General features: G+C 35.7%; 1 protein-coding gene across 1 annotated transcript in view; it reads right to left on the bottom strand.

Moving 5' to 3' along the window:
• Positions 1–23,061, bottom strand: part of LOC149851307 (R3H domain protein) — a 67,586-nt gene extending 44,525 nt beyond the window's left edge. Inside the window, exons 1-4 of the mRNA XM_089999953.1 lie at positions 22,872–23,061; positions 20,504–20,571; positions 17,037–17,145; positions 14,890–14,972 (exon numbers count right to left, since the gene is read on the bottom strand). Of these exons, the coding sequence (XP_089856079.1) occupies positions 14,890–14,972; positions 17,037–17,145; positions 20,504–20,571; positions 22,872–22,893 (282 nt within the window). The 5' untranslated portion in view covers positions 22,894–23,061. The remainder of the gene's footprint in view (positions 1–14,889; positions 14,973–17,036; positions 17,146–20,503; positions 20,572–22,871) is intronic.
• Positions 23,062–24,030: the final 969 nt, after the last annotated feature.

Below are 24,030 nucleotides of genomic sequence, written 5' to 3'. Positions count from 1 at the left end.
TTTATAAGTGTTACCGAAATGCATATGTTTATGTGATTGTTCATGCTTTATAAAGTCTTACCGAAAGACATGTTCATTTAAATGTTCATATGACTGTTTACTAGACTTCAGTACTTGTTCATATGACTGTTTACTAGACTGTTCATATGACTGTAATATACATTCATTTGATTTTTCACTTGACTGTTCACATGACTGCAGTACATGTTTATGTGTTGTTCATGTCTTATAAAGTGTCACTGAGTACATGTATATTTTACTGTTGATGTTACATAAAGTGTCATCACATACGTGTATAGTTTATGCAGAAATATAAGTGTTTAGTGTTGTAAAGAGTTATCTCATACACTATTATTATGTGCAAAAATTTTAGGATTGTTAGCCAACTATTTTTTAAAATATTTAAGACTGCATATGGTTATCAGCTGGGGGTGTGATTATTTTGCCGACTGCCACTGTTGGGCTGCGTTTAACTTTTCTTTTAAGTTCAGCTGACTATCAATAGTTGGGGTTCATAGTTGTTGCTATGTATCTCAATGACTTGACTCGCGGTTTGGTGTTCAAGAAGAGGAATTGCTTACTGCCCAACACTATTTGGCTGCATATTTATACATGAGAAGCATATTGCCAATAGTGTCTTAGAGTTATCCCATGTACGGGGCAGCCTAGCTTCGAGCTCAGTATGTTATGATTTGTATCCCGAGCATACCCGAATACCCGAATTGGCAAAAATAATTGTTTTTACATATACTCATAAAATCTAATATTATGTTGGCATAAATATGCATATTATGAACAAGTGAATTCTGCAGTTATATTAATGTTGCATTAACATGAGCACGTGCATGTTATGCATGAGATGAATCGTGAAAATAAAATGAATGTTGCAAGCATGTGTTTATATGCATATGTAAATTATTTTTATATGTACATTCGTATTGTATGTGAATGAATGTGCATTTGTAGACATGTTGAATTATTGTGTGGTTACATGTTCACTGTAGATTTTTGCACAAGATGCATCGGTGGTCATAAGTGAACCACTGTAGGCCGTGTGGGACACGAGCAGGTGTTGCTCTAACTCTTATTTTATGCATTGCAAAATCCATTTGAAACTTATTGGTTTTCTAAATTAATTGTACTATTAAGTTTTGTAGCGTGCCAAGGTCCCGTGTTGTGTTATGCATGTTGATTTACAAAACGAATCCTTTATAAAGAATATGTCATTTGAGAAAAAGATAAAATAGATAAAACAATGTAATTAATGTTTTTCTTCCTGGATGTCCCTTCCACAGTGTGGGAATCCTTGATGGCGGTTTTGAGAAAACCGTAAGGATACTAAAATTCCGTGTGAGATTGTGTTCCTGAACCCGATATAGTGGTTCACCTCTCGGCTACGGTTTTAAGGAGTTTCTGCCACTTTGCCTGGGAGTGGTGTTGTAGACACAACTATTGTTATTGGTATATCAAGAAAGTGGCATCAGTGAATGTTGATTTCCTTAGTGTTCTGACATTAGATGTTGATTTCTAATGTTCTGATGGATGGTGTTGATTCCTGATATCGGTCGAGGAACAAGTGTGGAACACAGTAATAAAATACAAATTGTGTGTTAAGCTACAACTGAGAACCTATCTTAAACTTCGAGAATTTATTGTGCTCGTTTTGAGTATCTGTGGGTTTTAATGAAAAGTGAAACTAAACTTGTATGCATTTAATAGGGACATGCATGCAAAATAAAACTCTGATTAATAACTTAATAAGTTATTCATGCATGTGCATTGAAACCATGCATATTTACTGTTCTACATTAGTTCATGCATTTTTTCTTATTCTGTTTCATGTGAGGTATTGTTATTGCATGATAATTGTTGTTAAATGCATGAATGGTTATTTGAATTATGAGATAGTTGTAGTTTATTTCCTCTGAAAACTTGTATGAATTTGATTTACATTGTTTCTTGCCTATTTGGATTTTTAGAAGAATTTGTGCAGGAATCTTTGATTCTTATCCAGTACTATTTATGTTTTTTCACAGGATCTGATGCCCAGTGATGAGGACGTCTGCCATATAGAGCTTACGAAACTGCGTGACTACTTCTGATATTTTCAAGACAGTGTGGCTCTATGATTTTAGACATTAATTTGATTATGTTCTCAACTTTGATTATTGATTAATAAAGTTAGTTATTTGATTGTTGGTTCAATGTAAGATCCCTTGTGGTATGAAATGTGTTAAGTTTGTGAGGCCCCAGATCCTTGGGTTTTCGTTTCCGCAATTGTTTTAAAAAAAAACACTTTTCAACAGGGATGAGTTGGGGTCGTTACAATCAGTATCGGTTGATACAGCTGAATCAGTGGCCAAATGATTCAAGGTCGATACCGATACTGACAACATTGGTGGAGACAAAAGTTTAGCCCTCTATTGATTAGGAAAGGAAGAGATTTTCTGCCCTTTACAGATATAAAGGACAGAGTGTTAAACATGTATATGTATATGTATATATATGCATATATATATAAGTATATGCCTATGTCTATATATATAGTATACTATATATTTTACGTATATTTTTTTATAAAATATTAATCTTATTTTCTGTATTTAATTTTTTTATTTATTTTTCTATATTTTTTTGTTGGTTGTGGACCAGCTTTTACTAGTCATTAGGCTAGTCAATCTAGCTGTTAGTGATAGAGCTTCTCTTGTGTATATAATAAGAGGATCTCCCCCTATTGTAAACATGCATTCTTTGTGCATTTTACCTCTAATAAAATATTTATTTTTTAAGCGTTTTGTGAGTGCTCTCTTGTGCTTTTAGCGGCTTGTGTTTGTACCCTTTTTGAAGGTGGGTGGACAATCTCTCTGCTTCATTACATGGTATCAGAGCCTTGAGCTCTTGGTGTGTGTGGCCTTGGTGATCAAAAGTTTGTGTGACCATGAGCTCGTGGTGATCCCATTTTTTTTATGTGAGCTCGTGGTGATCGTGTATCTTGATACTTCATCTTCCTCCTTGTTTCTCTCACATCTTTCTCTCAACTTCTTGTTACTCTTCAATGGAAGACAAGGAAACTTTTGTTACAATTCTAATTAAACTTGATGACTCCAACTACATGATGTGGGTGTCTATCATGAAGCATCAATTTTGAGGAAAGGGATTATGGGTTTTGGTGGATGGATCTAACAAGGAGCCTAAGATAATCCTCACAAAGGCCGACAATGGAATGGAGGTGGCTCTAGGAGAGGAGAAAATAGGAGTGGAAGATGGGCCACTCGAAGATTATGTCTTGGCTTATTAATAGTGTAGACATAAAAAAGTGTGCAAGTTTGGCAAATTTTGAGTATGCAAATGATGCATGAAAGTACCTCTAAGACATGTATTCTCTCAAAGATATTGTACATGTGTGCAGTCTAAAAGACAAAATAAGGATCATGACCCAAAGAAACATGAGAATTTGTGAATACTATAATACTCAAACTCTTCTTTGGGATGAGCTAGTGTTACTTAAGCCTAAATGACATTGTCCATTGGACATAGAGCTCCGAGAAAAGCAAGTGAAAGCAGAGCATTTTTACAAATTTATCAACAAACTTAGACTAGAGTTCAAGGCCACCAAGTTTACTCTTCTTCTACATAGAGGGAGTATCCCCTCTAATGTAGAAACATTGGAAGAGTTAAGTATGGAAGAAAATAGGTAAAAGAATAATACTTCCAAGAATGAGGATTCGGTCTTGGCTATGTCGAGGTTGGGTTCCAACACTCGTACTTATAAACCACCACACTTTAGGAGATCTTCTAGTGACTATGAGAACAAGAAGGTCATTTGTCATTTTTGTAATGAGCTGAGACACATCAAGCCATTTTGCCAAAAGAGAAGGAGAGACAAAAAGAAAGAAGAAAAGTGGCTCTCATAGCTTCTCCTCGTGAGAAGAGTGATGATGATGGCTCCCAAAGCATTGGATCTATGTCGATCTCTCAAATGGTGGAGGATCTACAACCACTTCTTAAGGAGAATGCCTCTTCTCTGTCTGGTGTCGCAGTGTTTACTCGTTTTAATCTCGGTAAATCTTCATATATTATAGACTCGAGAGTTTTCTTTCATATGACCCTAAATAAACTCTCTATCTGCATGCCAATCAAACTCAAGTGATTCTGCAGCTTCTGATGTACTTGCTCATGAATATCATGCAAAAAGGAAATACGATCCAAGATAGTATTTAAAATAGGACTAACAACAGGAATTGGAGCCAAATCCTCCGAATACAAATTAGATCCATACAAAATAGTAAAAGGACTAAAATCAGTGGATCTATTAACATACTTATTATAAGAAAACTCAGCTTGAGCAAGTATGTGGGGCCATGACTTAGATTTATCTCCTACTAAAGCTCTTAATAGGTTATCTAAAGATCTATTCACAACTTCAGTTTGAGGATGATAAACAGTACTAAAATGCAAGGAGGTACCTAATTTCTTCCATAATTGCCTCCAAAAATGACACACAAACTTAACATCCTTATCCGAAGTTATGGTTTTAAGAATACCACTTCTTTGAAAAATAAATCTTCTATGTGTAAAGCATCCATAGTTTTCCTACATGGTATAAATCAAGTCATTTTTGTGTACCTATCCATCACAACAAAAATAGAATCTAACCCATGAGATGTTTTAGGTAAACCTAGGACAAAATCCACAGTTATATCCTGCCAAGGTTTTTCTGGAATGGGTAAGGGTAAATATAATCCCACAATTGTAACACTACCCTTAGCTATATGACAAGTATGGCATTTCTCTACAAATCTAGTCACATCTTTTCTCATGTGTAGCCAAAAGTATGTTGAAGAAACTAATTTCATGGTTTTATCTCTACCAAAATGACCTTTATTATGCAAATCTGAAATGAGCCTAACTCTAAGAGAACAATCAGGCATGCAAAGTAAATTTTCCTTAAACAAAAATCCATCTACTAACGAAAATTCATCTTTGCTTCAATTATTTTACTAACAATTTTAGAAAAATAACTATCACTAGAATACAAAGATGCAAACTCTTTAAAACCCCACACAGACATTTTCATGGTAGAAAGCAAAGAACTTTTCCTACTTAAAGCATCAGCTGCAACATTATCTTTTCCAGCTTTGAGATTCAAAACAAAATTCAACTCTTGCAAATATTCTACCCATTTAGCTCTATGTGCATTTAATTTATGTTGACCATTTATGTATTTCAATGCTTCACGGTCAGTATGCAAAATGAATTCCTTATGTATAAGATAATGCCTCCAATGCATTAGGGCTCTAACAATGGCATACAATTCTTTATCATAGGTGTTATATTTCAGTTTGGCTTCATTATGTTTCTCACTAAAGTAGTCAATGGCTATAGACTTGGATGAAGTAGGGTTGGGTTTAGGGGTGGTAGATGAAGATGGAGATGGAGATGGAGATGCATTGGATAATGAAGATGATGATGATAGTAGTGGCTGAAAAGACGTGGTTGGATCACGGGTCGGGGTCCAGATCTGTGATCATGTATCCTTTCATTAATGGCACATATGTAATTTCTCCACATTGTAAAAGGGTATTTTAATACCCTAAATTTGTATTAGTAACAGCATATAATGACAGGATTAGAAACAGCCGATTCCTGTATTGGGAATCAGGGTTTTCTCTGCAGCTACTTCTCTCTTCCTCTGCTCCTCATCATTCACGCATGGTAAAACTTTGGATTTATAAAATTTAACATGGTATCAGAGCCACGCTAGAGCTGGATCCGGGATTGCTTCCAAAAAGGTATGTCTAGAAAGATTGTTCATTCTTCCAAGTCAGAAAATCGATTTCCAATATTTTTTTCTGTTTCTCAATCTTGATCAGACCTGATCAAAATCAGATCTGATCACGTTTTTCATTAACCTATCGTCTCCCTTTTAATTCCCAAAAACTTTTCTGCATTACCTTATTGATCAGATCTGATTCTGATCAGATCTGATCACGTTTTTCTTAATACTATCAGGTTCTAAGTCATTTATGTCTCGCTTCTTAAACCTAAATTTCTTTTTTCTGCATCGTCTTCTTGATCAGATCTTATCAGAATCAAATCTGATCACGTTTCTCTGTTATAAATAGACTCTACGTCAATTCTGTCTTGGCTCTTAAACCCTAATTTTTCTTCTACATCATTTTCTTGATCAGATCTGATTAGAATCAGATCTGATCACATTTATTTGTTATTAATAGATTCTATGTTGTCCTCTTCATTCTCGACCTTGTTCTAAATTCTCTTGTTGATCAGATTTGATCAGAATTAGGTCTGATCACGTAATCGGTTTCCTATCATCCACGTTAATCCTTTCTTGATCAGATTTCCTTAGATCTGATCAGAATCAGATCTAGCTCCATTTGCGCAATCAGTTGCCTTTTTTGACTCTTTCATTCAAATCTTCACATAGCCTGATATTGTCTATCCTGCAAAAAAAAAGGAGAGAGGAGGGAAACAGCAAGTTTCCCATTTTTCTTTAGTCACCTGTGTAACTATTCTGTTAGCAAAAAAAAAAAGAGGCTGTAGGATTTTCTTTGAGGTTGAAAGTTGTCTTTCGGTATCCTCATTCTTTTAGTTATTATCAGGCTATGTGATGGACATATTATTCTTATTGTGAAACACGGATTCATTTCCTTCTCCTTCTGGTCTTTCAACAAGCTTTCTTAGTCAACTCGTGTCTAAAAAATTAAACAATTTCAATTTCCTGACTTGGAAGAGGCAGATCATTCCTTTTATTAGGAGTCAGGATCTTTCTGGACATCTGGATGGATCTGTTTCAGTCCCTCCAGAGTTTATATCACGTGAAGAAAAGGACAGTAAAGGAGCCTCTACCACAATATATGTTAGAAATTCAGAATTCGTAACTTGGATGAAAAGAGATCAGGTGCTGGTGGCTTATATTACTTCTACGTTGTCACAAGAGGTGCTTGTGGAAATTCCAGATGACTGTATAGCCATGCAACTTTGGGACAGATTAGTTCAGACATATTCACAAGTTTCTCAGGCCAGGATTATGTTTCTTAAAAGAGAATTTCAGATGTTAAGAAAATAGTCCATGACTATCATGGAGTACTTGAACAAATTAAAGATCATCACAGATCAACTAGCAATTGTTGGGTGTGCAGTGAATGATAAGGATATGGTACAACAAACTCTGAGTGGATTGGGGCCTTAATATCATATGATTGTTACTTCTTTATTGTGTTTACCTGATCTGCCCAGATTTGAAGACCTGCATGCAAAATTACTTCAATATGAGATGAACTTAAAAGGGTTCTCTGAAGAACCATCTATGCATACAGGCACGCAAGATATTCTTGCCACAGGGATAGCTTATAGACAAGGACGAGAAAGTTATGATGTTAAGGGAAGAGGAGGACAAGGAATAAAGGGAAGAGGAGGACAAGGAAGAAGTGGACAAGGAGGTTGTGGAATATTACCTACACCCAACATGGCTCCCAACTCATAGCGACGGAGGCCAATTCCTACTTGTTTTCTGTGTAATAAAAAGGGGCACATCAAAGCTAAATGTTGGTTTAATCCCCTGAATAAAGGAAAATCAACACAGACTGAAGCAAAAAGAGGAACTGATAGCTCAAAGGTCAGTGGAGAAGTAAAAGAGTTGCTATTGTCAGCCTTAGCAGGATTAAATCTGAAACAGAATGAGCAGGGTACTTGGTATGTGAACTCTGGAGCAGTGACTCATGTTACTGGAGATGCTGGTAAGCTCTTAAACCTTGTTCCTTACATTGGTAGAAATAGTATAGTCACTGAGGATGGATCCCACCACTCTCCCTCATATTGAAAATTCCATTATACCTATGTCAAAGTCCTCTCTCAGTCTTTCAAAGATTATTTATGCTCCTAACATCAAGAAAAACATTGTCTATATTTCTAAGCTTGTCGATGATATCAATGCTTCAGTTGAATTTACTCCTTCTGTTCTTGTCAAGGATCTCTGCACGAGAGAGACGTTCGCTAAAGGAAAACGACAAGGCAATATGTATGTTTTTCAAGAAGATCCTGCTACTCGTGTTCGCCCTGTTGATTCCAACTTGAACCTCTCCTCATCGTCGCCTTCAGTGATACCTTCATGTGTTTTTAGTGTCTCTGAGTCCAATAAGCCAAATCTTTGGCATGGTCGTTTAGGTCACTGCAGTAGTAGTTTCATTCAAAAGCTTGTCTCAAATAACCTCATTCCCAAGTCTAGTTTAGGTATGAATGTCAATGACAACAAATGTTCTAGTTGTCTTTTGTGCAAGAGTCATGTTTTACCTTTTCATTCTATCAATAAAAGAGCTTCAAGACCTTTTGAGATTATATGTTCTGATGTTTGGGGGTCAGCCCCAGTTGCCTCTGTATCTGGAACTAGATATTACCTTATATTTGTTGACAGTTATTCTCGTTATATTTGGATTTTCTTTATGAAACACAAGTCTGAGACCTTCAAGTTGTTCCAAATTTTTCACTCATTTGTCAATAATCAATTTTCTGAAAATATTTTTTGCTTCCAGTGTGATGGAGGAGGTGAATTCTCTTCAAGTGACTTTATTAATTTTCTTCAAAGTAATGGAATAAGAGAAGAGTAGCTTGCCCCCATATACCTCAGCAGAATGGAATTGCCGAAATGAAGCATCGCCATATTGTTGAGAGTGCAATGAGTATTGTGCATAATAGTAATCTTCTGATTACTCTATGGACAGAAGCATTTCATTCAGCAGTCCATGTGATAAATCGATTGCCCATGGATATTTTGGAAAACAAGTCTCCTTACTTTTCTCTATTTGAAGTTCATCCCAACTATCATGATTTGCGCATGTTTGGTTGTTTATGTTATGTTCATATTGACAGTTCAATGAGACATAAGTTTCAGGACAAGGCTTTGAAGTGCAGATTTGTAGGTTATGGAGATAACTATAAAGGATACAGGTGCTATGATCCCATGAGCAAGCGCATCAAAATATCAAGAAATGTTATCTTCGACGAATTGAACTTTGATCATCGTCACATCAGTTCTTCTGAATCGAATTCCAAAGTCGAGGTCTATTATCCTTGGTTGAACTCTGAACTTTTCTCCAGTACTAACGATATTTGTTCTTCAGATTGTGATCAGAAGGATAAAGAAACTATGCCTGCTGATAGGTTGATTGCATAGGAGAGCACAGAGCCATCTTTGAATACAGAAAGGTATAAAGGTTTTGTTTATACCCGATGAGGAAGAGAGGCGCCCACTATTTTTAATCAAGAAATGGATACACCCTCTACATCTACTTCTACTTTAGATGTTAGAAGATCCACCCGCTCTCGTCACCCGATTGAAAGATGGGTCAACTATGAGAATTTTTCACTAGACTTTCAACTGTTTCTAACTGCTTTGGGCAAGGAAGATGAGCCCACAACATTTTCTCAAGCAGCAAATTCTAAAAGATGGATTGAAGCAATGAATGAAGAGATGGAGGCTCTACATGAGTGTGGTACCTGGGATGTTGTTCCCAGACCACCTGACAGAAATGTAGTTGGATCGAAATGGGTGTACAAAATAAAGTACAAACCGGATGGCACTATAGAAAGGTACAAGGCGAGACTTGTCACCAAAGGATTTACGCAAGAGCAGGGACAGGATTATGATGAGACCTTTAGTCCAGTTGTAAAAATGGGAACAATCAGAGTCATATTATATTTACCTATTGAACATCAGTGGACAATCAGTCAGCTTGATGTCAAAAATGCTTTTCTACATGAAAATTTGAAGGAGGAAGTATACATGGAACAACCCATTGGATATGCAGAAGGCAATTCTACAAAATACGTTTGCAAATTAAAAAGGACAATATATGGGTTGAAGCAAGCTTCTCGTTCTTGGTTTGATAGTTTCTCTCTGGAAATACAAAAATATGGTTTTAGGCGCTCTCTCCTTGATCGTTCTTTGTTTATATTCAAGAACCAAGACACCGTTACTCTCCTATTGATATACGTAGACGATATTATCATCACAGGGAACTTCAAAGTTCATATTGAGGAGGTTAAGCATCTCTTGAATCATAGATTCAAAATGAAGGATCTTGGTAAACTACGATACTTCCTTGGGGTTGAAGTTGACAGTACTTCTGAAGGAATGACTCTCACCCAACATAAGTATACTATTGATGTTCTCAACAAGGCAGGTATGAAGGATTGCAAACCTTTGGGAACTCCTAGTATCCTTCATCAGAAACTCAGTTCTCAAGATAGAGATTTGTATGAGGATCCTACAAGATATCGTAGCATAATCGGCATGTTGCAATATCTCACTTTCACTCAACCTGATATTGTTTACTCAGTAAATCAAGTATCTCAGTTTATGCATAAGCCGCGTGAAAGGCATATGGAGGCGGTTAAGCGGATACTTCAGTACTTGAAAGGAACTGTTGGGGATGGTCTTTTGTACAAAAAAAGGACAAATGAGCAAAGTGCACATGAAATTATTGTCTATACTGATGTAGACTGGGCGGGAGATCCAGACGAACGCAGATCCGTATCAGGCCATTGTGTGTATGTTGGGATGAATTTGGTATCCTGGAGCAGTAAGAAACAAAAGGTTGTTGCTAGATCTAGTACAGAAGCCGAATATAGGTCAATGACAGCTACTACTGTTGAAGCTACATGGATTATGACAAAAGTGGGAGAATCAATCTCTCAATCCCTTCTTTTATGTGATAATCAAAGTGCCATAAATATGTCATCCAATCCCATTTATCACATTCGTGCCAAACACATCGAAATAAATCAACATTTTGTGAGACAAAAGGTAGAAGAGAAAGAGATTGAGCCTGAATTTGTACGAACCACCGATCAAGTGGCTGATATATTCACAAAAGGTTTGACTAAAGACAGGTTTTGGATGTTAAAAGGCAAGTTGTTCATGGTTCAAAACCATGCACAACTTGAGGGAGGGTGAAAAGACGTGGTTGGTTCACGGATCGAGGTCCAGACCCGTGATCATGCATCCTTTCATTAATGGCACATATATAATTTCTCCTCATTGTAAAAGGGTATTTTAGTACCCTAAATTTGTATTAGTAACAGCATATAATGACAGGATTATAAGCAGTCGATTCCTGTATTGGGAATCAAGGTTTTCTCTGCAGCTCCTCTCTTCCTCTGCTCCTCATCATTCACGCATGGTAAAACTTTGGATTTATAAAATCTAACAGTGGCAAATCCCTAGAAGATAATAAATTGATCTTTTTCCCCTCATATGTGAACGAGTAGGTATTTGTCCTATCGTTATGTATCACAGACCTATCAAACTGCCAAGGTCTGCCCAGAATCAAATGACTCGCATCCATGGGAAGGACATCACACCAGACCTGGTCGAAGTATGAGTTCCCAATGGAAAATTTAACTAGACACTGACGATCGACCTGAACATCCACACTCTTTTGAAGCCATGACATCTGGCGTGGCCTAGGGTGTGCTCTCGTGTTCAACTTCAACTTTGACACAGCTTCTGCGGATATGACATTCTTACAACATCCCGAATTGATGATAAACCTACACACCTTGCCATCTGCATGCAGACTCAAAAATATAGTTCTTAAGCCGCCTATCCCTCGGGTCCTGCCTAGGGGCTAGACAAATCCTCCTAGTAATGAGAGCTTCACCTCTATCAGGTAGCAACGAGTCTTCTACCGCCTCTTCTTCCTCGGCATCCTCAACCTCCATGTCGTATTGAGGTTTTGAGCCTGGGTTAAATCCATCCTCATACGTGTCTTTCATCAACAAGGCCTTACCCCTATATTCAATCGATTAGTGACCGTGTAACACTTAATTGGGGCATTGGGTCCTGATGGAGCCATTAGGATTTGCTTTAATGGTTAGTTTGATGAGGACTAGCTCTAATGGCTAGTTTGACTAGTCAAAGAAGCCATTATGTCTTCCTTTATATATTGCTCATCCTTTTTTTGTATGGGTGAGAAAGGATGGATGTATATAGTGTGTGTGTGTGTGTGCATTAGTGTTGTAGTGAGGTTGACTTATATATTTGAGTGAATATATTTCATTAATAAAATATTTATTTTTTATGTCTTGTTTTTCCTCATTGCTATGTGTGGTTTATTGTATCTAGCCAAATGCATTATGAGAATGCATTTGGATTTCATTTATGTTTGATAAAATTATTGTTATTCTTTTGTATTTCTTTTGTCTCGGATTTTATGCCATTTCGTGACATGGTATTAGAGCCAAGAAAATTTTCTTGGTTTTTTGTTTCTTTGGATATTGGGATCCTTTGATTCGAGTTTGTGTTTCGTGAAGGAGTCGTGATCGATGCATGACTTGGATTGAAGAGAGATCTTGATCTGGTCTTAAATCTTTATATATATGGTTATTTTGCTTGAGTTTCATATCCCATGCATTATACATAAGAAAGAGCTTATTTATCCTATCTTAGGAAAATTATTAAAAATTGTTTGTTATTTTGAAGACTCTTTTTTGGAACTTCCTTGTTTTATGATTGTTAATTAGCAAATGATTGACCACCTTGAACTATTTTTGGTATTCTTGGGTTTTATTTAAAAAAAAAATAAATGTTTTTTAAACTTATTTTGTCCTTTTCTTGGTTTTAATTGCATTCATATTTGCTGATTTAAAATTTTATTTAAATAATTTGATATGATTTAGAATATTTTTTATTTTGAGAAATGATATATATACATGCATGATATAGTTTGATTCTTATGTTTTTGAACTCTATTTAATGTACACATGTGTGATCTAGTATTCTTGAGCATATGTTTCTTATTGTTTTTGTGGCAAATAGATGCTTTATTCGAGTACCTCGTAGTTATATATGTCAAAGCATGTCTTCTTTATGTCTTGACTTCAAATTCATGATTTTTTTAGTTTTGAGGGTTGTGATCTTTTGTTGAGGAGCTTGAGGCTAGTTTGTAAGCATGAGTTAGAAACCTGTGGAATTTGTGTGTATACATATTCTTAAATTATCTATTGTGTGAGGTCTTTAGTAGCCTTATTTGATAATGTATGATGTTCTGAGAGTTTTGTATATGCATGAGGATATTTTCATGCGTGGGCATTTTATAATTCTTAGTGAGGTCATGAGATTTTGATATGTTTTCTTCATGCATGACATGTTTTCTTGTGAAAAAGCATATTGTTTCCATAGTTAGATTTGTAATACATGCTCTTGTATTGAGTATTAGGCACTTTTGCTTGTATCTTAACATGCATTAGATCTATAGGATCATATTGTGATGCATGAATTCTTTGGATATTATGTCTTTCTTCATACATATTTTGTGTATTTGTTAAAATTAATATTTTAAGTATGTGCTCTCCTGCTCTTAGTGGCTTCTTGGCGTTTGCTCTTAGTGGCTTCTTGGCTTTTGCATTAGGTATGTATGGTTTATTGTATCTAGCCAAATGCATTATGAGAATGCATTTGGATTTCATTTATGTTTGATAAAATTGTTATTCTTTTATATTTCTTGTGTCTCAGATTTCGTGTCATTTCGTGACACTCTTCTGCCCTTGGTGACCTTGTGGTCGTATGCCCTTAATGGCTTGTGTCTGTACCCTTTTTGAGGGTCTGTGGACAATTTCTCTACATTACACAGAGCCCCTACATTTCATTGCAATGCATGGCATGACCCTTTATACATCTTCTTCATGAATATTTACATATTTAATTTAAATAATTAAATAAGCTCTTAAAAAAGTGAAATGCAGCCAATACATGGGAGCAACTCCAGCCCACAGGTTGGGAAGCGTGCATCCCATAGATTCCAAATGCATGCATCCAATCACAGGGAGCATCAAACTGCACCTATCTGTATACAGGTGGAAATGCCATGTTCACTTGCCAATCTTCAAAACATATTGAGCAACAGATGGCTGTTTTATTGGAAACCAAAACATCCAACTGCTACATCATAGGTTGCCATTATGGGTTGATCTAAACAATATTGAGAAAATTTATCATGAAGTTGATCAGCAACTGGAGGTGCTTCAAGACAAATAAATAAATAAAATTCAAACAACTATAGAAAGTAAATGCAGCTTATGACACTAATGTAGATTGCACGAAGTTAAGTTGTAGATATGTGACTAAACCTATCATACAAACATGAATATGAACATAGTGGTTTGTGTGTAATTATGATTTCTTTAAGATTATCACATAACAAATGGCAAGAGAAAAAATACTGCAAGAGATACACTTCCAATTACATGATATCATCTCCATAACAAACCAGCCCTCTCTAAAAGGGGGAGAAAACTTGCATCTCAAACAAAACAAATACTTTCCAGAATTTAAAAAAAAAAACAGTTTCTGGTATCTGAAAAGACAAGATTAGAGAAGGTAGGTCATGAAAGCTAAGAAATATCATGATTGAGACTATCATCCATACAAGTACATATATCATGCTCTTAAAGATCGAGTGAAACCCAATATATTTAGTAAGCATTGCAATACTGTGAAACACAAAAAGAATCCAAATTGTTCAACAATGGAACAAGTATAATATGGGAAGATATGATGTGATACAATCTGTCAGTAATTTGTCTCCTGTTACTTTTCACAGAGACTGAACGGAAAACTTCAAAAAAATTTATGAAATACAAGTAGAAAAGGTCTAACTCAATGTAACATTGTATAGTTTATGACCAGTAATGGTAGTCAGGCATTGGAAAAAAACTTTTCAAGTGGATGTTTTATGGAAGTCTAGTTCCAAGATTTGTCTTGATTATTGAAAAAGATATTATATTCTTGATAATTTTAATAGAAAACTATGGTATGCTCATGACTTGACACTGTGTTCCTTGTGAGCTTTCATGGAGATTGCACAAAACCTCTTCATCCATGTCAATGTTTCGGAACCGATCCCATTCTCCAATATTTGTCATACAAAATGGTGATAATGGCGTGTTGTCACCTGGAACAAAAGGCAAAGGTTGCATACAATCTACATTAAGTAAAAGCCACAAGGAATAAATGGTGGGATAGAAAAAACAAATCAACCATGCTCCAAAAGAAAATACTTAAGCACACTTTGTAGCAAAAAGGGACTTGCTAAAACAACTAACAAGTGGATTTCATTGAAAAGCAATATCACTCAGAAAACTCAAAAAATTAAAATATTTTTAGGCAAAATGATACACTGAAAATGGGCCTTATAAAGAGTCATATAGCTATGTCGTGCAGGCAGGATAAAAGTAAGCAGGAAAGAGATGCAATTCCACAATCTAACACAATAAACTCAGCAACAAAATATAAAGCTTTGAAACATGATATTACTAGGCAATGTTCTTCCAAAGACTGGTTTGTATCAAAAAGAAAATTAAGAGATGAGACCTTTTTGATGAGGCAAGCACCCTAATGCTTTGTATGTGATCCCTCAGGGTGCGTTTGATGGCACATCCATGTTTGGACGTAACATCAGAACATAACAGACAAAATGCATGTTCTGTCTATTCTGTAACAACTATACTATATCCAGTGTTTGTTTCGATTGGACAAGAAGTTGTGTTCCTTGTGTCCAGCGTTTGATTTTTACATTGTGTGGACAGCTTGAACACATATGGATAATGGGTCGGATAACTTCGTTTTGGATCGAATGACTCGATGCAACCAACCATATGAGTGTTTTAACATGTTTATTATGGATTTTAGTTTTGGATATGGATCTCAGATTGGATCTAAAAACTAAAAATTGTTTAAAATTTGGGTAATTTGAGAAAAAATAAGAATTGATAATCTTTTGATATATAAATGCTTTAATTGGTGTCATATTGGATCAAATTATGAAAGTTGATCACAAAATTATGGTGTCATATTGGATCAAACTGGATCGAATTACAAAAAAAATGTTTATATTTGGGTAATTTGAGAAAAAATAAGAATTCATACTTTTTATATAAACTGCGAAAACCATAAATAAATCATAAAACCTTAAAATGCAAGAAAATAAACCCAAAAAAAACTAAACTACAAGAAAAATAAACCATAAAATCAAAGAAACCATAAATAAACCGTAAAATTAAAGATAAAAAGTCCTAATGAAAGAAGATCAAAGAAAAACAACCCTAATCAAATACAAGGAAAGCCCTAATCAAATTAAGTATAAGAAGCCTAATTAAAGAAAATTGATTTAAACCCCTAATCGAAGAAAATCAAAGAGAAAAAGCCCTAATCAAATTAAATATCTAAAACCCTAATTAAAGGTATTTGATTCAAAACCCTAATAAAAAAAATCAAAGAAAAAATACCCTAATCAAATCAAAAGAAAGCCTTAATTAAAGATATTTGATTCAAAGCCCTAATCAATGAAAAACAAAGAAAAAAAACCCTAATCAATAAAAATCAAAGAAAAAAACCCTAATCAATGAAAATCAAAGAAAAAAACCCTAATCAATGAAAATCAAAGAAAAAAACCCTAATCAATGAAAAGCAAAGAAAAAACTCCTAATCAAAGAAAAAAAACCTTAATCAAAGAAGAAGAAGGGGAAGAAAGAGAGAGAGAGAGAGAGGGACGAGCACTTGAGAGAGAAAGAGAGAGCAGGCCTTTTGCCTTGTCGTTGGCCTCACCGTCGGCCTCCTGCATGGCCGTTGCAAGGAGAGATAGAGAGGGGGGGGGGGGGGGGAGAATGAGAGAGGGTCGGGTTAGACCCCCCTCCCTCCGCCTGATTATTATAATTATTTTTTTAAGTCGTATTCGCCTCGTCCTGTTCTCAGCATAACAGGGGGTTGGAATGGTGTTTTACCGTTCCAGCGTTTGATCGTCACAGCGTCCTGCGCGATCAAACATATCCTCAGTGACATACGCTATCAAGACAAGATGTACAGTTATCAATATTTGTGGAACGTGTAAGCAACTACACAATATGTACATATTATAAATGCATTGCCACTAGAAATTGGTTAGCTCCACTCCATAACATGATATAAAAAAAACTTACATCAGGACCTACTGGAGAGCAAATTTAACATTGTTCATTACCCCATGGAGGTGGAGCAAACAGGCCCCTAATTTCTTCTGCGTTCAATGGAGGAACAAGCTCCATCAGTAAATGATCATTCAACCATTTAGAAGACCGGCGATTACTAATCTGCAAGGCATTTCTGAATGAGAAAAGGATCAACCAGAAATATCTATATCAAGCTGTTGAAGGAAACTCATGCACTAATCAGTCCAATCTTAATATGCCATACACCATACAAATAATGTGGTGATGCAGATAATATTCCAATCAAGTCCATTTTGAGCAGAAGAGCATCCAAAAAACATAAATAACTATGTTTTTCCATGATCAACTTTGCTAAAAAAAAATGTAACCAATGGATACAACTCCAGTTATTATGACAAGAAGAAGCTCAAACAAAAGTTAATGGCCTTGTATGCAGAAATAAACAAAAATAAAACAACCAATTGCACTAGTCTTAGCCTCAAACAAGAGAAGCAATAGTAGAATGCTTCCATTTCGTTTATCATGAAAACATAGCGTAATTCCAACACTGATTCTAGCAATTTATAATTGATCGGAACACCCAAGGTCCTTATCTCATAATCAGAAGTGGTTGAAAGGGAAAGTATAGAGCAAGGTGTTTCTTCTTTGTGAATTTTGGTAGGTAATTTTGTCTTCTTATAGAGATGGGTACAGCTGGCTGTATATTTTCTTTGCTTTTCAAGCTCAAAATCGACATTTGACATGCAAAAGGAAGTAGGCTTTTCCTATCATAGCTGAGGAAGGAGTAGAGATTATGCAATCCTTGTCGAACCAAGATGTGTAGTAGTAAAACGGGTAGTGATGGTCAATGAATGTGCTTATGTTCAACCAGTCCCTATAGAAATTCTATTTGCTTATTAGTGAGGTGACAACAACAACAACTACGCCTTCATCCCAAAACAATTGGGGTCGGCGATATGAACCAAAAAAGAAAATCATTCTGGGCCTTCCACATGAATCCTTCTCCTCCAATCATTTCTATCCAATGCCATGTCCTCGGTGAGGTTCAAAGCATTCATATCCTTTCCTATCACATCCATCCATGTCTTCCTAGGCCTACCCCGACCTCTTTTAACTAATATATTTTCCCATTTCTCCATCCTTCTAACTGGAGCATCATTAGGCCTTCGCCGAATATGTCCAAACCACCGTAAACGATTCTCTCTCATCTTATTTTCAATGGGTGCAATGCCTACCTTATTACGTATCTCCTTGTTCCGAATCTTATCTTTTATTGTATTTCCACACATCCATCTCAGCATACGCATCTCAGCTACACTCATTTTTTGAATATGATGTCTCTTGGCAGCCCAACATTCCGTACCATATAGTAAAGCGAGCCTAATAGTCGTCCTATAAAACTTTCCCTTCAACCGCAATGGCATTCTACGATCGCACAATACTCCATTTGCACTTTTCCATTTCATCCACCCAACCTTTATCCTATGATTTACATCTTCATCAATTTCTTCATACTTTTGAATGATAAATCCCAAATATTTGAAACAATCATCCACCGGTATTTCTTGCTCACCAAGCTTCACTACACTCCCATCACTACTTCGTTGCTTACTAAACCGACATTCCATGTATTCTGTCTTACTCTTACTCAACTTAAAACCTCTTGCTTCCAATGTCTGTCTCCATAATTCTAACTTAGCATTAACCCCAACTCTAGACTCATCAATCAAAACAATATCATCAGCAAACAACATACACCACGGCACATTTTCTTGAATTGATCTCGTAAGCTCATCCATCACTATAGCAAATAGGAAAGGGCTTAAAGCAGATCCTTGATGTAACCCAACCGTTATAGGAAAATTGGTTGTCACCCCTCCACAAGTGCGAACATTGGTTACTACTCCTTCATACATATCCTTAATTATACTAATGTACTTGAGAGAAACACCTTTCTTCATCATTGTCCACCAGAGAACGTCCCTAGGTACTCTATCGTATGCCTTCTCCAAATCAATAAAAACCATATGCAAATCTTTGTTCCTCTCTCTATTTCTCTCAATAAGTTGTCTAAGAAGATGTATAGCTTCCATAGTTGATCTTCCAGGCATAAAACCAAATTGATTCTCCGATATCATGACAATCTTCCTCAACCTAGACTCAATCACCCTCTCCCAAAGTTTCATAGTATGACTCATGAGTTTTATACCACGATAGTTTGTGCAATCTTGTATATCACCCTTATTCTTATATAGAGGCATCAAAGTACTCTTCCTCCACTCATTAGGCATCTTATTTGTCCGCCAAATCTTGTTAAAAAGATTTGTCAACCATTCTAAACCTTTCTCTCCCAAGCATTTCCAAGCCTCGATAGGTATACCATCTGGGCCAACTGCCCTTCTTGATTTCATTTTCTTCAAAGCCTCTGAAATTTCTTTCTTTTGAATCTTGCGCATGAAGTCACGATTCATCTCATGAAAAGGAATGGACAAGTCTCCAAGAACTTGAGCATGACTTTCATTAAATAGTTTATCAAAATAATCTTTCCATCTCTCCTTAATCTCCTCATCTTTGACTAAAACCCTTTGTGTTTCATCTTTGATACATCTAACCATACCTAGATCCCTCGATTTCCTATCTCTCATCTTTGCAAGCCTATAAATATCCTTCTCGCCCTCTTTGGTATCCAACTTGTCATAAACCTCCTTATATACCTTATCCCTCACGTTCCGAACTACTTTAACCTATGTGTGTGACAGATTTATGGCATTCATTGACAGATACCTGCTGAGATGTTGTCAGATCACTACGCATATCATCATTGCTGAAAACACCTTTGGCACAATGAAATGTATCCACAGATCATCCCTTGGGAACCCAAGCCTAAACATTGAACTACATAAATAATGAGGATAACAAAAAACGTTCCTATTTCACATTCTAGTTTTGCAAAGCATCTGGGCAAGTAACTTAAATAAGGAAACATGAAATAACAGAATCGTACCTAATTTAACTAAACAAACTATCCCCAACCCTATCATTCCCTCCAACCAAAGTTCTAAAGTTTAGAAGTTTCAAAGGGTAATAAATTAATTACTTTAACATCCACACCATATGACTGCAATTTTAGGATAAGAAAAACAAGTACATGTGAGGAGATTAAAGATTAAATGAAGCTTCAATAATGAATTTCCTAATGCAAATATGCAATTAAAAACAACTAATACCACATGATGCCATATCAATAGTGTCACCAAGTGCAGCTTATTCCCCCATGAAGCACACAACAAGTCCACACTATAGAACTCAAGGTGATACAAATCTTTGTTTGATTTGAAATTACAATGTATTTGGAAAATAACCTCTTGTAAGTTACTGCACATCATGATATTTGATATTCCATCCCTATGCAATACTTTGCAGCACAGTATGATTATATCCACATATACTTTTCAGTTCAAAAAATTTAAAGAGCATGTGCTATCTTTGAAGGTCTTACCTTATTGGCAAAGCTTTCAAGTAATTCAATCTTCCTCTCAATGAGAATTCCACGTGAGCTAGTGACATCTATTACATGAGAATAATATTAAATAGTTAAAAATAGACAAAACCAAATGAACCTTAATTGAAACAATGCCATATCCCAAAGAAATCTACTATAGAACAACAGGAAACACAAATGGAATATCCCAATAGTCAACATGTACCAAAAAACCCAACAAGAATACTTTAGGGGAGGAATTTGTCAAGTACCTATAGTCGTTGCACATCACTTATGCATGTGACTAGCAACATATTATTAGACTTTCAAAGGTGTCAAAAGAAGATGCAGAAAACTGCTGTAGATAAAGAGAACCCAAAAGAATACAAGACAAGAAACAACAAAAACTCAAGCAATAGAAGCCCATGAAAATCTTGTCCATTCTACAGAAAGCCATCTTTGGTTTTGGTCAACAAGAATAGAGTCAAGAGTCAGTTGAATTAATCAATGTAATTAATCAATCAACCTTGGGTTCAATAGAGTCCAAGCTAAGAGAGGGGGAAACTCCATAAATTCCAGACACTAGCTTATATGACTTTCTCAAAGTGATCAATCCAAGGACTCAAGACAAGTTCTCAAGGCCAAAATCTCAAAGACTTCAGATGAAATCTAGGGTTCACATGCACCTTCTCCAAGGTCAAATGTAGGCCAACAAACTCCAGTAATATTACTGATTGTACTTTTAAGGTGCTGACTCAAGCTCATCAATGCAAAGGATTCAATTGTGTGACATACATATATATTTATAAATAAATAAATATATATAGAGAGAGAGAGAGAGTGATGAAAACATGTTAAATGAAATATACTAAATCAAACATGTTAAATGGGTTTTGGGGGATTTTGTTTGTTTTATTTTTTGAATTTTGACCGTACAGATGTGATCTATGTGTTTGATTTTATAGGCATCAACTCCTGGAACATTTTGATCCAGACTTGGTAAATTTCTATAAGGTTTGAAAAATCAAGGGCCGAATACATTCATAAAGTTTCAAGGCTCCAAATATCTTTTTTTCCTCATCAAAAAACATAATTCAGGTGTCAATTCCTAGTAAATCGACCACACTAAACACATCTATGGGGTCAGAATTCCTAAAATACACCGAAAAAACTCCAAAAACCCATTTAGCATGTTTCATTTAATATGTATATATATAGTGCTTCTATGGTGGTAATGTACCACCATAGCTTATGGTGGTACACACTAGATTTACATAGATGTAAGCTCCAAAAGCAAAATCTAACCATTGGATCATGTCTATCATATTATATTTATTACTTTCATGCGTTAAAGTTGACTCAAACATGGTATTTTATACTATTTTTAAACCACCTTTATTTTCATGAATTGTGAGCCGTTGATTTTCACCATCTCAAAAATGAAATCTTATGACATTAAACATGGTAAAACCTTCTAATATAATGAATAAATCATGCTAAACACAACTCTATGGTTAGATGAACCATTTGGTAGCCAGATCTATGCAAACAAGAGTGTGTACCACCATATGGTATCATGGTACAAAACATATATATAGGATACAGGATCCCTGTTAAATATGGCATGGTGCTAAATAAAACATTTTATCTGATTTCCTGTGTTTTTTCAAAATTCTGATGGTAAAGAGGTAATCTATATGCTTGTTTTTATAGGAATAAGTTCTTGGAGGATTTGGTTTCGATGCATGGATAGGTTTTTATAAGGTTTCAAGAATCAACGGCCTACAATTTTCATAAAGTTTTGAGGCTCCAAATACCATTTTTCCATCCAAAATGCATGATCCAAGTATAGATTTCTAGTAAATCAACCATGTTGAACACATCTGTACGGTTAAAATCTCGAAAAAATCATCAGAAATCCGATAAAATGTTTCTTTTTCTTACACAATGCTAACTTCTAACCGACATAAATGGTCGAATAGAATCGAATTGCGAAAGAGGGGCCCCGATAAAAAAAATGATACCAAACAAACTAGCAATCGCAAAGCCCAACGAAACAATCATTCCTACGAAAACTAACAATCTGCTTGCATTCTAAACCCCCGCAACAACAAAAAATGCGCCCAAATTTCTTATTCCGATTCAAGAATACCCCAATCTCTTCCCGCCAAAACACTATAACGAACAAACAACAGTTTTACGGATATCGGCCGAGTCAAAAAGCTTCACAATTTGAAATTAAACGCAAGAACTCCGAAACTCCTAATCATCCGCCAGACTTGCACCGAACGAATAAAGAAAGGAAGGTAAACAAAGCCAAATCCTTCGAAAAGAAGAAAGAAAGAAAGAAAGAAAGAAAAGAGGGAAAAACGGAAGGAGGCGAAACCTTGTCCTCTGGATCTCGCCATCTTTCTTCCCCTTCGCGTCGCGCGCCGATGGAGGATCAGGGGGGGAGCTGCGCCGGCGCGGTCAACTGAAGGCGTGAGACGACAAGATGTTCAGCTCACGTCTTGCTGTGAGATGGATATATCCAACTACCGGTTTTGGTTTGGATTCGGTGTACGGCTACAATGGTGAAAACGTAACGGGACAGAGATGGTCCCCATATTGCTTTGTTATCGAAATATTCCTCCAAGATCCTTACTTGGTTTTTGGGTTAGAGAATCTTTTTGGAAAATAGCCTCGAAACCCATGTCAAAAAAATAAACGTGGACACGGGGACTCGTGACGTGAGTTCGACCAAAGTTGGTTTTTTTGTTGAAAAATAGGACACGAGGGCATTGGTTTTTTAAATTTTAATCAATAAAAAAGTATTTCTTGAATTTTTAATAGTAAATTTATTGAATAAATATTTAAAAGTATTAAATATTATTAAACATATTAAAATAATAGTTGTATGTGTCTATGTTAGTGTGTCTGAACGTGTCCACCCGTGTCACCAGGAACACTCATCCAAAATAGTGTCCCTATGACATAGCCGAGAACCCAGGACCACTAAGTTATGACATAATAAATACCACTAACCTAAGACTAAAAAAAGTAATTAAATAAAATTCATGGTTTTCATGTTATTTTGAATTTTTTCTAAAGTCAATCAAAGTTTCAGCAAACCTTTTTCATGTTAGTATTCAATAAGTGTTATGTACTGAATTTATTTGTGAAGTATTATATCCCGCTTTTTGTTGGATAAGCAAGTTTGAGTTAGTCCAAAAAATGATCGTACTGTATATTTTTGAATTGTCCTACAATTTTTAAAATATGCTCATGTCCAAAATCATAAATGTCCAACTTTTTGGGGATTATTTTACCCTTCACACAAGCGAACGTCGTGAGGTTTGCGAGATATATTGGTACACTCTCCTGGTATCACAAACTCTCACTAAAGGGTAGATTTGTGCTTTTTCTTTTCATACCTCATAAAATCCATATATAATTGTATTGCAATCCATATATAATTGTATTGCAAACTTTCTATAACTGAAACCTGTATAAACATCATAAATATTTTACTAAATTTGTATATATAGTATGAAGTCCACATAATT

The sequence above is a fragment of the Nuphar pumila genome, chromosome 1, assembly GCF_984573655.1.
Source record: "Nuphar pumila chromosome 1, dmNupPumi1.hap1.1, whole genome shotgun sequence".
NCBI classification, from domain to species: domain Eukaryota; kingdom Viridiplantae; phylum Streptophyta; class Magnoliopsida; order Nymphaeales; family Nymphaeaceae; genus Nuphar; species Nuphar pumila.
Note: the sequence above shows the minus strand (reverse complement) of the source record. Positions and strands in the feature narration are given on the sequence as shown.